This window comes from Folsomia candida, unplaced genomic scaffold, assembly GCF_002217175.1.
Source record: "Folsomia candida strain VU population unplaced genomic scaffold, ASM221717v1 Fcan01_Sc002, whole genome shotgun sequence".
NCBI lineage: Eukaryota > Metazoa > Arthropoda > Collembola > Entomobryomorpha > Isotomidae > Folsomia > Folsomia candida.
In genome coordinates this window covers 15,289,505-15,303,514 of record NW_019091194.1, presented here as the reverse complement: position 1 = coordinate 15,303,514, position 14,010 = coordinate 15,289,505, and the positions used below count along the sequence as shown (strand labels likewise).

The 14,010-nt window shown below is 36.1% G+C and overlaps 1 protein-coding gene across 1 annotated transcript; it reads left to right on the top strand.

Moving 5' to 3' along the window:
* Positions 1-3,926: 3,926 nt before the first annotated feature.
* Positions 3,927-13,572, top strand: LOC110843895 (D-beta-hydroxybutyrate dehydrogenase, mitochondrial). The gene is made up of 8 exons (XM_022089953.2): positions 3,927-4,192; positions 5,393-5,731; positions 5,855-6,063; positions 8,627-8,785; positions 9,946-10,044; positions 10,450-10,552; positions 13,076-13,218; positions 13,295-13,572. Exons 2-8 carry the CDS (start codon positions 5,580-5,582, stop codon positions 13,453-13,455), a joined length of 1,026 nt encoding a protein of 341 aa, XP_021945645.1. The 5' UTR covers positions 3,927-4,192; positions 5,393-5,579; the 3' UTR covers positions 13,456-13,572.
* The last annotated feature ends 438 nt before the right edge of the window (positions 13,573-14,010 follow it).

Below are 14,010 nucleotides of genomic sequence, written 5' to 3'. Positions count from 1 at the left end.
GCTCTCTCTTGAATTCCGGATCACCAAACTTATCGACCTATCCAAACTCCACGGGCTATGCTGCAGTCGTAGTGCAGCCGAAAGCTCCACCGATTTCCCTGCTTTCGCCCAGCAGAGGAGAAAGGAAAGAAAGTCTGTTGGGCATGTGACTCTCTCTACTCAGCCACCACTTTCCCTACTCACCAGCCAGCGATCAATGCTTATACATTGCCCTTCATCCCGCAGTCCTGCTGCTTCTACGCTTTCTCTCCGCCTAGCTTTCTTCTCAACAAGCGGGAGGAGCTCCTGCTTGTTGCTATGAGTGGGGTGGAAAATGGAAATTTGCCTGAATAGCAGACTGAACGGAGGGGAATCTTCATGGCGTGCACATGCGATGTGCTCTACATGTGCATTTTCTTCAAAAGCATGTATGTACCAATATGCTAGAAACAATTGGGTATTGTGTCTGTGGTGACTTTTAACAAAAACTACCCAAAAATCCTAGGATGCATCTCACCTTATTATTTTATCATTATGGTTTTTGACAAGTTTTTGAAATTCAGTAATCAAGATGTAGGTAGACTGATAATTAAATCTGTGCATCAAAATGTGTGAATCTCTCATGCTTCAAACCAAGCACTTTACAACACGACCAATTTCACCAACTCAAGAATCGGAGACACCGGAGTTTTCTCCACTCTGGTATGGATTTGCAACATGAGTTCCGTAATACTCGTACGCTAGACCGAAACACCCCGACGTAACTTTCTCCAATGTCCCTTCCTCTCGATCGCGTTAGTCAAAGGAGTAGGGAGACAAACTAATAACTGCCAGTAGTATTGGGCTCGTATGTGGACGAAGCGATTTTAAAGCTTTCCTTGCTATTAGAAAGATGCGTGACTTATTATGAAAAATGATTCCTTAATTGTTCCTCAATTGAATGTTGGCGCTTTACGATTCATTTTGGTCTTCTCGGCCAATTTATTAAGAGAAATCGAATACGAGAATCACAGCACGTCTGGGATCTCAAGTATGATTTTGAATGAATCCCATAGGAGGCTGATAAAAACAAGTTAGTCCAGTGAAAGTAGGCATCTGATACTCGAAACTACTTACCGCGTTGCTAACTTTAGTAGAAAAAAACCCTTTCAAAGAACAACAAAAAAGTTGGGGATCCATTATTTCTCGGCGAGCTGCTGTCATTACTAATAAATGTTGGTGTCCAATACAGCCGAGTAATGGAATGAAATTACTGTGTGCTCTGCTTCCTTCCTCCATTCCTTCTCGCAGTCGCTTTCAATTTTTAATGTTTACCTTTCCTGAAATCACTTTAGTGAACCCCAGAGGCGCTGTGCAGTGCAAAATCATGGTATTACTTTCACGACCCTAGTTGTCCTTACAATTCTGCTCAATGTGTGCCACTCCGCATAACGTTTCCAACATGTGCCTAACGTCTAGGCTCGTTCAACGTATGTGCATATGCATATGCAGGTACATATGTATATCTGTTTCAGTAGAGTAAATTTTTGGTCCATTTTGAGGGAAATTCTATATGTTATTAATTGTAGTTAATCAAGATACATTTAGTAAAGAAAAAAATAAGTAAAATACAAATAATGCAATATATTCAAAGCAGGCTTTTAAATATACGTACTCCACCCTTAACCATTCTGTGTTAGTATCACTAGCATTATTTAGGAAGTGACACCAATGAGGGAACTATAATGCGGAAACATTGCCTTGAAAAGTTGTCTTGTATAGTGAAGGAATTAATTTATTTTTTGCTCTGGTCTCATATACACAAAATGCATCAAAATGTTTATCCACTCGACCAAATGATGCAAAACTGTCATGCAAATCAATAAAAAAAGTTTAACATGCGTATGTGTGTGCAGCGGAGGTTGCATGTTTCTAGTTCATACTCAAAAGTAAGTAGTTAAAATAATAGTAAGCAAGTTAACCAGGAGTTGAATATATCTTAGGATTAGCAAAAGATAATCCTAAGCAAAATGTGCAAAAAGCTTGCAGGTTTAACGCGAAAAGTTTTGCACTCGGCAAAAACACTTGTTACAATAGGTTTCGTGTAATTAAACGGTTTGTCTAAAACGTGGCGACAGCGTAGAGCCTGCAGCAATTAACATATCCTTCATAGTGAATGTCAAGATTTTTTCTCAGCTCAGTCTGCTCTATTATAATGCTCAAGTCTTTAATGTTTAGAGTCCATGCACATTTAATGTTAAGACAGAATTATTATGCACACTGTTTAATCCTCTACGTGCAAATCAGTAGGAAGGATTAGCTACATAAATGTGTGTGACGGTGAGAAGAAGTAATTATTTTTAAGGACACAACATTGTTTTAATGGATCGTCATTTCTTTAATTGGCAGCAGATCAATTTGTGCAAAATCTGAACAAAATAATGGCAAACTGAGCCAGGCACTGGTTGGACTTGTTGACTAGAATTATTAGTCACGTTGCATTGAGGTGTGGCTAAGTCATTTATTTGTGCATAGGTAGGCAAACTAGACATATAAGTTCATATATATGCTCAACAAAGAGGGCTCGTGCCTAATCACACGCCTCAATTTACAGGACTGATCTTAGAGTTAGAATATCCATTCCTTCAATTGCATGAACTATATCCAGCTTGTCACCAATGTCTTGTCATGGCTGCTTTTAAGCAACAGTGCATTTTATCGTTAATCATATATGGTTTTAATTTAAGCTACGTGCCTTCCCATGATTTATCACCATAATATTTGACATATATTCAGGTTAGGCGTATTTTAAATCTGTGTTTTTTCAGGAATTGACATTACTATACAACCGTCCAAGTGATTGCTTAAGTATCAGAATTAGTAAATATGTATAAGATGAGATTATTTGTGCAAAAAGTACATGAATTTGTACCACTAATGGTTCCCCAGTTATAATGGAATCATGAAATGCACATAAATAGGAGGCTTCATCTCATGAAATATGTTGCATGGTCAATTCTACAATTGTATTATTTTCGCCTTCAAAGATTGGAAGAAAGAGTAACAAGTAAATAGTCCGGATTGCATACGATGGTAACGCGTATCACGCACTGTAGCGTGACATAATATGCAAAATGGACCACGATCGGTTTAATACCCTGTCGTGGACGAGGATGCATTAAATGGTAATTTTTAAAGTCCAACCCAACCGCATTGGTCATTCTACCAGCCAGATTGCCCATCTACACACATTATTCTCTTCAACTGACTGAGACAAAATTGCTTGTGGCGTATCTTGTTCTCTCATTCTTAACGCATCTGAAGCAATTCAGTTGTGTACGGCGTACTACCGACGAGTGTGGAATGCATATGTATGCAAGGTAAACATCATTTGGACGGCATTTTCATATACTTTTTTCTCGCTCTCTACCACAGGATATTATTGTATGCTTTATCATCAACATTATGAAGGGATGAAACCCCTTTATATGATCATTATGTCCGTCCGTCTACATATTTGTTCGCGCTCTAACTCGTGAACGGCAGACATAGAGATTTAAACTTACAACTTCCAGAGGCAAAGGTGCAGAGTGCAGACCAAGTTTGAAGATGAGTATAGTATTTCGTAAGGTCACGTCACGGGGTCATGTTACATGATTTTCTTAAATTATAACATCATGTGAGGATTCAAATCGATATTATTTTTAAATAGCCAACTAACGGAATTTGTCATTTTGACCTCCAGTGACCCTGTGTCCGTGCGTAAGATGTCAAAAACACCTTGGACGTGTCAATTTGAACAGATTTTCAATGCTGAATGTGATATTACGTACCCTGGTTTCACCCCTTAGTTGCAGGCGTTGTAATAGTTTGTATTTGTATATGTGATATGGGATAAGAAAATGTTTTAACAAGAGTCGTTCCACCAAATTTGTCTTGAGGCGAACTGGTTCCTTGTGCTGAGGTTGCATGCATTTCATTCTGTGGGGTTGACTAGACTAGAGGTTGATGGCAGTGTGGAGTGGTTTTGGTTCTTGGTTAAGTTTAAATACCTGTGTAGTTTTTAATGGTTTTTGTGATTCGGTGATTTCAATTGCTTTCGGTGAATACGCACAGAGAAGCTCGGAAATTGGGAAACACGGCAAAATGTGATCTTTAAACCATATCATCTACATGCACACATAGATAAATCCCGCAGAATATGCGACAATAATTGGACACGTGAATTCATAAGGTAAAACAAGTTGTTTTATTTTGACTCCCTCCACACTCTGTATTTTCTCTTGATCTGACATTGTCAGTAGTTTAAAAATTCAATTGTTTAGACATTTTTGTCCAACTCTGTATACTTAGAAGAATTTTGTTGTATTAAAATACAAGTCTGGTACTTTATTTTTTAGACCTGGGTGCTAGCATGTTATTTAGACACGCCATATCGTAATTCATAGATATATACATTCATTCGTGATTTTCATCATAATTGGTAGATTTTTTGCAAGTTGTATGTTATCTGCTTAAATTATTTTTAATTTCAAGTGGTTTACTCATGAAAATTTTATGCACACTTTCTCATCTTGTGCTGGTTGAAGTGTCCGTTTTAGACCCAGAATGAGATTTAGCATGAATTTCTCACATATTTCTGTACGTTTAAATATTTGTACAGGTAGAGAAACGCTTCTAGATATGCGCTCATAAATGAACCCACACATAATGAACTAAATCTGTAAATAGTGTGTACTATGAACTTATCTATTTAGTTTGACGAATTGAATGATAAACACGTAACTACGACGGTAAACATTGCAGTGGGGCTGGGCACTTTTAATTTATTTTGGTAGCGTGGATTGTGCAATATGATCTCGTTTTGTTCTGCGTTTGCTGCATGAAGAACAAGCAGCAACTTGTAAGAAGTATAATTCTTAATCATTAATTTAGGTCACTCAATCACATTCCAAGTGAACAGTGGGAATAACTAATCAAGGGATCACCCGACCATAATTATTTAGAATTGTACTTAATTACCACAACTGCATATAAATACAATAAAACCTTATGATGGATAGACCAGGATATGCTAATCCTAAGTTAATGGTGAAATTTCAAAATATAATTTTGATGATCACATTGTCTCACTAACAATTATTAAACATTAAATGTTAATCATTGGACGCCTTGCTAAAACATAAAAATATCAATGACAGAACATTATTATCCTTGCTTTAAGTTTCGACTATTATTGTGCACTTACAATTAAAGTGCCGATATTGAATTTCACATTAAATTATCGTCAGAAGGTTGCAATAAGTAAACAAAGCTCTGCAATGCAAATATTTCGAAAGTTTCTTACGTTGACATAAAACAAATCAAGCTTTTCATTAGTCGACTCTTCTCCCATGTACAAACGTTTAATTTGCATAATTAAATCTGTTAACAGGTCACATCCTCCTGAGGAGAGACGTCTCAGCTAATCAACCAATTATTGAAACGGGGACCCACGACGTAGTGGAGCTTGTACATACGTACTAATTCGTTGTGCCAGCTCTGTTACGTTGCCAATGTTCATAAATTTATAAGAGTGACAGAGCGAGTGGGTGTGTTGTTGTGACTCGTGATAATCAACCATGGAGGGTCAATTGCTCTGGGTGTTAATCGTACAACTTTGTGTGATTGTGTTTGTGGCGGTGTGCATCTTAATTTTCATTCTGAAGAAATTGGTGGGACGAAGTAAGGTGCCGACAGGGTCAAAGACCATTTTGGTAACTGCAGCAGATAGGTGGGTGTTTGAGTCTGGGAGCATGAGAAAATTATTATGCAGATTATAATGACAAATTAAATGCTAATCAACTAAAGTATTCAATGCAAATTAACATGAATGTGATTTTAAATGAAATTGTAGTGTAATCGGGACTCAGATAGCTACACATTTGGCATCCATTGGATTCCGGGTGTTCGCAGGTGTTAATGATGTTAATAGTAAGGCAAGTCTGCGGTTGAAGACGTGTGGTTCTCCCTGGTTGCATGTGATCCCTTTGGACGTTACCAACAATGACAGCTTGGCTTACACAATCAAAGCCATTGGGAGAAGCTTCCATGCTGGAGAAAAGGGTAAGAATATATACGACAATATTAAGCAGTGGATGAGAACATGGTTGATGATTTTATTTGGAATTACGATCGCATTACTTAATTGCTCGTCATGGAGTGGTACCGAAAGTGAGTGGCTGCATGTGTATGTACATAAGTGTGATACTCGAACTCGATAGTTCAGCTATGGTTTAGTTTATTCGTTTGTCTGTATGTTATGTTAGGTCATTCAAGCACTTTCCAATTCACTGTCTGTGAAATCTTTGTATTGTTTTTTTTACGTTACATATGTATGCTCAAGGCTGAAAACTTGTTGGATTAGTGAAGTATTGTTTACACATAAGACTCAAAATATTCTGTGTTGTAATAACTTTACGCAAGTAAAGTCCAATTTTTCTCAAAATATTTATGTACATATGTATCTGTACATAAGAATGGTAATTAACAAAATCACAACAATTTAGTTGGCAGCATTTCGATAATTAATCTTAAGAAATCTTAAATTAAGGACCATATTTACGCTTGGTTTAATAATACCATTTCGTATATTACTCTCCTCCAAATCCTGTTGGACAGTGAAATCAGGGTGGGACCTGTGTTATGTGCATGCTTATATTTAAAGTCTGATGGTCAAATTGGAGGACCTATGTGTGTATTGTATACATGTCTTTTATGTGCTAGATGTGTAGATAGACACACAATCGTTCATTTATTCTCGTTACTGTGATTTGACAGATCGATCAGTTCAACAACACAGATTATTGAACTGGCACACATACTACTTCCACATTTATATATGGACAAAAGAAAGATAAATTGATATAGATTACTTTTCTTGTTTGCTTCAGGTGCAAAATCTATCTTGATGTTATTAATTTTTTAAATGGGTTGTCAAGCTTTATTTTCGCACATGAGAATTGGGAGGGGAACTAAGATTGGACCAATAAAGAACTTCCTATTGGCATGTGCGAGGGCAAAAAACTAAACTCAGTTGTTACCTTCTTGGTAACAAACAATCTGTGCATGTATTTGATATTGATATCAATGGTGAAGCACGCTCGTGACAAGTACATAAAATGTAATAATAACAACAAAATCACATCCTGTGACTTTACGATTGTCACCCTTTTGCAAATATCACCATTGTCTATTATGTCATTTGAAAAAGTCACTGTCTGGCTCATGACTATTCTCAAAGGGCTGATGGGAACTCGATTCATTAAACAGAGTCTGCAAAAAAAATGTATCTTCAAATTTGCACCATGACAAAATTTCCAAGCAGGAAGCTCATTGTTATGCTACTCCAGACAGCAATTCGCATATATTGTTCTGCTCGATCCGGGGATTCAAGTTTAAAGTATCGTAATTTTCGGTCATCGGTCTTTCGTATCATCATTCCAAGTCATACACGTTCTTCATGAGAACGACAATTGTCTGATCACGCCAGTTACGCGACTGTAAAGTGTCCGTGGGGGTTGAAGCATATCGTGCACTATTTAAAACACACTTTCATATTCAAGTGAATTGGTCGTTGTTTTGTTTCAAGTGCACTGCAACAAGATCAAAAATCGACAAATGGCTTATGGGATTGGTTTTTAAACTACAAAAAGATCAAAATCTTTTGTACACCATTACAAATGAACCAGTTCTCAATCTCGTTTTTTGTTGTGTGCGGTTGCCTCAAGTATTCGTGACTCGACAACAACCAGAAACATCTACAGCACAAATTAAAACAGGAACCAACTTGCAACTGGTTTTAAGACATTTTTTTGCTAAATAATTCATACACTTTTTGAACTTGAGTCCAATTTATTACGATAAAATTATTAACTCAAACTATTCAGAAAGTAAGATGAGTGAGTAAGTACTTGGAATGAATGAAATGAAGATGAAAACTCTGCAGGGAAAAATAATTAGGAACTGGGTTAGAAATGTATTGTAAGCATTTTGTATTAATCAAGGCATAACCATTACTTTTATTTAAAATTAGATTTGGCTCAAAGAAATGATTGTATCGTTGTCATAAAAATGTGGCACTTACTTTCATCTTTTGAAAATAGTTCTTTTGACAAAAATTACTATATCTGTGTCACTCAATTGCGTTTTTCTTTGTATGTTTCGTAAATACCTAATAACGTTTGGTGACATATTATACACAGAAATGTTTATGTGGCTGCATAGCTGCTTTAATACATTAAAAACTGAAATCAAGATAATTTCACTTACTTGCATTTTGCCCCAATTTCGTTTGATATCACTGTTTGAGCAAATTCTTAGGCTTAAATTGGTTCGTTCTGACTTCAGCTCTAATCTTTCAGAAATTGAAGATGTTTGCCAAAAATATAAAAATGCTGTATCCATTTTTACCCACACAACTAAAATACTCGGTCAAGTATTTAGGCTTAATCTTTGTGAGATAAGAGATTGACAAAAATCGCAAATCATCATGTTAATAAGCTGAGCATTGTACATACATAACAGACAAAAAAGACGTACTCATGTACATAAACTCACAATAATACCGGATTAAGAAAAGCTGTATGAGAAGTAAGTAGGTGAACACAATTGTTTGTTTTCCATACAGGTTTGTGGGCAGTTCTGCACTTGGCTGGCACGGGTGTGAAAAATAGCAGCAAAATTGGTGGTGACGATGAAGAACAATTAAGGACAGCGCTTGAAGTTACTGTTGTTGGGATGTACAAGCTCGTACAAGCCTTCCTGCCATTACTTTCTGCTGCCAAAGGTTAGTCATAGTTATCATCACCGCTTTACTTACATACATACCGTCTATTTTTATGTGCCGAAAGACACAACGAGCATTATACCTGAACAAAACTCTTTGTTTGTTTGAAGAACCTACATATTTAACTTTGATGTCTATTCTGCCAAGCGAGTCAGTGAACAAATTCTATATAAATGACCATTTTGCATCCCATTAGTAAACTTTGTGAAGCTCGATCCTCGGAGAAGTAAAACTTCTTGCATGGAAAAAATAGTACGACTTTTATGCACGGACATTATTTCATGACATATGCATTAGTATTTAGTAGTTATTTTATTCTCCTCTTCATCCGACGACATTGAATCATCAATGGCAATAGATCATCGAAGCCGATAGAGTACACGGGACGGGACGCAAGCATTTCAAGTTCATTACTGAAGGAAGAAAGATGATCTCAATCACAATTACTGTACTATTGTGTTGACGTTATTATTGTAACCTCGCAATTTCAGAGATGTAAATTAAAATGAGTTCTACATGATTGCAGGAAGATTGCTGCTTGTTGTGTAGCCAAGGAGGGTTATATAACTACGTTGGTTGAGCCAAATATTATTGTGGCCACATCGCACACGATAAGAAATGTAGCTCTGTTAGACGAGCTGTTAGCTCTGTTGGCTCTGTTTTCCAAGATATATTTTGTCGTATGGCCACATCGTATGGAAACTGAATGTTGAACGATGAAACTGCTCCACCATTTTTTCCAAGCAACCCAACCTTTCCTGCATAATTCCATGAGTTGAACAAGTTATGTCATATGACAGAGAATGGAGAATAGAAAAAAATTAGGGATTCTGGAAAGGACAAAGCAAGAATGATGCTGAACTTCACCTTCAAATTTTGCTTAATTTTATAACGCACACCTTTTCACGAATAATTATACTACATATAAACAGTATAATCGTAGATATACGCTAATTTTGTTCATAGAAGAAAAGTGGTTGTTGCAAAGTGTTATTATGATTCGAGTTTATAATATGCATAAAATTATGAAAGTAAACAGCAAAAATTATTCTTGACCCAGTATAACGACAACTTATATAATAATGCCTTAGACCCATTTCTTCCAAAAAATGAAAAAGCTCGTCAAAATTCATGTTCTAAAATTTTTTTAATTATGCCAGGTCGTTTTATAATTCTTGGAGCGGACGACGGCATGTCGCTTGGACTTCGAGTCTGGGGCAGCGGATCCATCGGAATTACCCACGGTGTTTGGACAGCAGGTAAATATGCAGGGAAACGTAGATACCTATGGAAATGTACCAAATTACAAGAGGTCAAGGGGTTTTGATGTTCTATAATATTAAATATGCACCGATTTACATATGTACTTGTTTGATATCATATGTACTATCCTCGCATTTAGGCGTGTCACCTCATTTGCATAAATCTCAATAGCCCATTTTCGGCGATACGGGCTCTCCATGTTGAGTAAACTCTATGACTCTCACGAATGCGTTAAAATATGCAAATGAGGTGCCAGAGCCGAGTACGGGGACAGTATGTGCTTAATTTTAGTTGGTTCAGATACTTATAATTAGTTCGATATTTGGGGTTTCGAAGCATAATTGTTGTCGGAACAATTAAAATATCCTTAATTTAATTTGACTTTTGTTTACTCGACACAGCTAGATTTGCTGCTGAAGGATTAGCAGGCGGCTTACGAGCAAAACTACGACCCCACGGAGTTCCAGTCGTCTCCCTCCACCCAGACGCTTTTTATGCTCAAAGGTGAGTTATCTTTAGTTTTTTCCAACGGATAATATCGAGAAAAGATAAATGACACACCTGTGTAAAAAATTTCAACATTAATACTTCTTTGCATGGGTACAGGTAAGACCAAATTAATGTACACAGAATAGCGGTGGTCTCATATTTCATGGTTTTTATGCAGTTAAAAGTATAATTTAGATTGCATTTTTCGGATAGTTTCCTTTAAAGAATTAAGGAAACTTGCTTGTGGTAGAAGTGTGCATATTATTGTTTGATAATTTAGTAATTTATTTGAAATGTGGTTGAACTGATGAGACGCCAATCTCAATACATACGTAATTTAATTTCCCGTTACGCATCCACCTGTTGTGGAACTGTTGTTCGCACTAGGAAGATTTTTGGCAATAAGGGATGTGTTGCATAAGGAATCACAAATATGACAATATAATACCGCCAAATTATTCTATGCAATTATAACTACGAAGGAAATGCGAAAATCGTCAGGGATGCCATTTAATTTTATTTGAATATTTTTAATACAGTCTGCGGTATCATAAAAGTCATAGCGCTATGTACCTGGGTAGGTTGCTCGAATGTGCCACACAATGGATATGCACATCATACAGAGGATTGGACACAAAGGACGTTTAGATTTTGTAGTAATATGTACATCCCTACATCAGATAATTTGATCAACCTTCGTCTCAAATACTGTCACATTCTCAGATTAAGCGGCGTACGTATGGCCAAGTCGCCATGATCCTTTGCAAATTGTATGGATTACACTACCAATATTTGAATTAACATATAATCACAGCCTTATTATTATGTATTTCTCATATGATCGAGTAGATTTGATGGAGCGATTGTTAATTATAGGTATACGAATCCACGCATAAATTTTTAGCCATGTTTGGATATATGTACGTATGTATGAATGTGTTTAGATTTACAGTACATTTGGCTGTGATGCGTTTAGCACACTCCTTTAATTTAAGCTAATAAATGCAGTCAGGCCTCCTTGAATCTACTCATAAATGAATAGTTAACAACCTAACACTCGCATTACCACAATCTTGCCCAAGGTCCCTTAACTTAACAAGTTTTGTACTGCTAGCAAAGACAAGAACCATATTTCATTGTAACCAGTGTACAGCCGCCAGACTATGGCTGGTTTATTGTTGTGCCTCGGAAAGCTTGATTGGTACGGAATGTTTACACTCATTAAAAATGGGACACATGTACATTGTTGTAAAGGATTATCTATGTTTAACTTTGTAAATATTAACATTACTCACTTAGCAATTGAACGCAAATCATCTTGACCCATTGAAAGTTCAGATAAACTGTAACAAATATAATTTCATTCATTATTGTTTGAGCTCATGAAACCATTGCAGACAATGCAAAAACGATCCAAGTATTAATTTCAATGATGACTTCATTCTACCGTACCACAAAAAAAGTCGTCACAACTCAACTCTTATTTAATTATACACTGATGACAGTGTATTTAACAGTGTATTTAACAGTGTATTTAACAGATGACAGTGTATTATTTGTCATCAGTGTATTTAATTATACACTGATGACACTGGCGCAGGTTTTGCTTAATGATAAATGCAAATATCACAAACAGCTAACAGGTCAAACATCTGGATGAGACCACAAAAGAAAAACTTTGCCACTTGAATTGACAAAGGGAAAGTTTTTCAGCTTTAGCAAGGTGAGCTTTAACAGAAATTTTGCGTGCATTATTATAAACTTGTTGACCGCTTTTGACTTTAAGACAACCACTCACAATGACTATGCAATGAAAAAGTGGTAGAGAAGTGGTAGTCTTGGATTGCAGAATAAACAAGAATATTGATTTGGCAAGCAAAAATTAGTTCTCTAACACAGTAGAAGCATGAGATGAGTGGTTGGCACATTCCTTTGTCACGAAAAACATATACTTTTAGCACAGACCACTAATATGCATACACACATAATACTTTACGACGCTTGCACAGATACTATTGGATCATGGCGACTTCCAATATAGCAGACCGTAGCATTACCTTTGCATCAATAGTTGTGCAAAAGTAGTACAACCTGCATAATTAAACGTTATTATGTAAAAAAGGTAAATGATGGTTCTTGGTGTATATTTTGTAAAAATATCTTTATTTATTATGCAGATAGGTGAATTAATGTACAATTTTCCCTTATTTGCATGCCAAATCCAATTACAGGTTGTGATTAAATATTCGCGTCGTCAATATTTAGTTGACGATCGCACCGGTTGGGTGAATGTTGATTGAAGATGTGATGGACGAAAGTACCGCTGTAATGCATAATGTTGTATTATGTAGCTGTAATAATGCATAAAGAATTTAACAAGTCTTTTATGAATTGACAAACATTTATAGAAATCCAGTTCACTGAAAACACAATGCAATAATCTAACTTATGTGGAGTTGATGCGTTGTGACTTATTGTGCACATTCATTTTACTTTTCATGTAGAGTCTAAATGCATTGTTTTTTTTCTAAATTACAGATTAAATGAACTTCCAAAACCCTCAGTTGTTTATGAGCTGAGAACCGAATCCCCAGTGCCCGGTGGAAATTGGTCGGCCGCTACAACCCTTGACGAATCTGTTCCAGAATTTTTGTCGCCTTACGCAATCCAAGCCGTTGAAGGTGTGAAAACGATGATAATTTTAACACTTTCTTGCGCTTATTTTTTTTTCTAAACCCTACAACTTTTGTTTCGCAGAATCTATTTTGAATACCAATCCGGACGAATGTTACGTGTTGGCTCCTTCAGCAAGTTCAAGAATAAAAAGCATGATGATCGCTTTCTCGCCAAGTTGCGTGTCCAATGCAGTGACCAAACAGCACAAACATGATAAGGCTGAACATATTATTGCTGTTTAAATAAATTTTACTAGTTTCTGACGGAAATATGTATAACATAAAACGTTGAGGGATAAAAAAATACCTTGTATATTAAATTGTCCTAACATTTCGTTAAAATAAAATAGTTAAACAAGATATGCAATTGAGTTTTCAAGTTTTGAAAAAATAAACTTGAAAAAAACTTTTATTTAAACAAATACATTCATAAAATATTAAATACACTTACAACTTACAATACGGAAGCAAACCATGTTTAACCTAGATTATTTTTTGACCAGCTTATTTAGACACAATATTTAGTGCTGCAGTACTTGCCCAGATGCACAAAATTCATAGCGTTGTGGGCGCCGCTAGACGAAAACTACGACGTTTTTTTACTTTCTTCAATAAAGTACAGATCAAAATTAGAATTTCTTTAAAAATTAAAATTTATTTCGAAATCAATTAATTTCAGTCGCAATATGGATAGAATGATAAAGCGTCAAATACTACTGTACTTTCTCGTCCTTGAAATAAAGGGAGTTTATCATCGAGTCACTTAGTTTTTGGAAAGCCCGTTTCGGCATGATTGTA

Coding starts and splice junctions, on each gene's coding strand:
- LOC110843895 (XM_022089953.2), top strand. CDS start 5,580: ATGGAGGGTCAATTGCTCTGGGTGTTAATCGTACAACTTTGTGTGATT. Junction 5,732..5,854: donor TTGGTAACTGCAGCAGATAG/GTGGGTGTTTGA, acceptor ATGAAATTGTAG/TGTAATCGGGACTCAGATAG. Junction 10,045..10,449: donor CCACGGTGTTTGGACAGCAG/GTAAATATGCAG, acceptor TACTCGACACAG/CTAGATTTGCTGCTGAAGGA.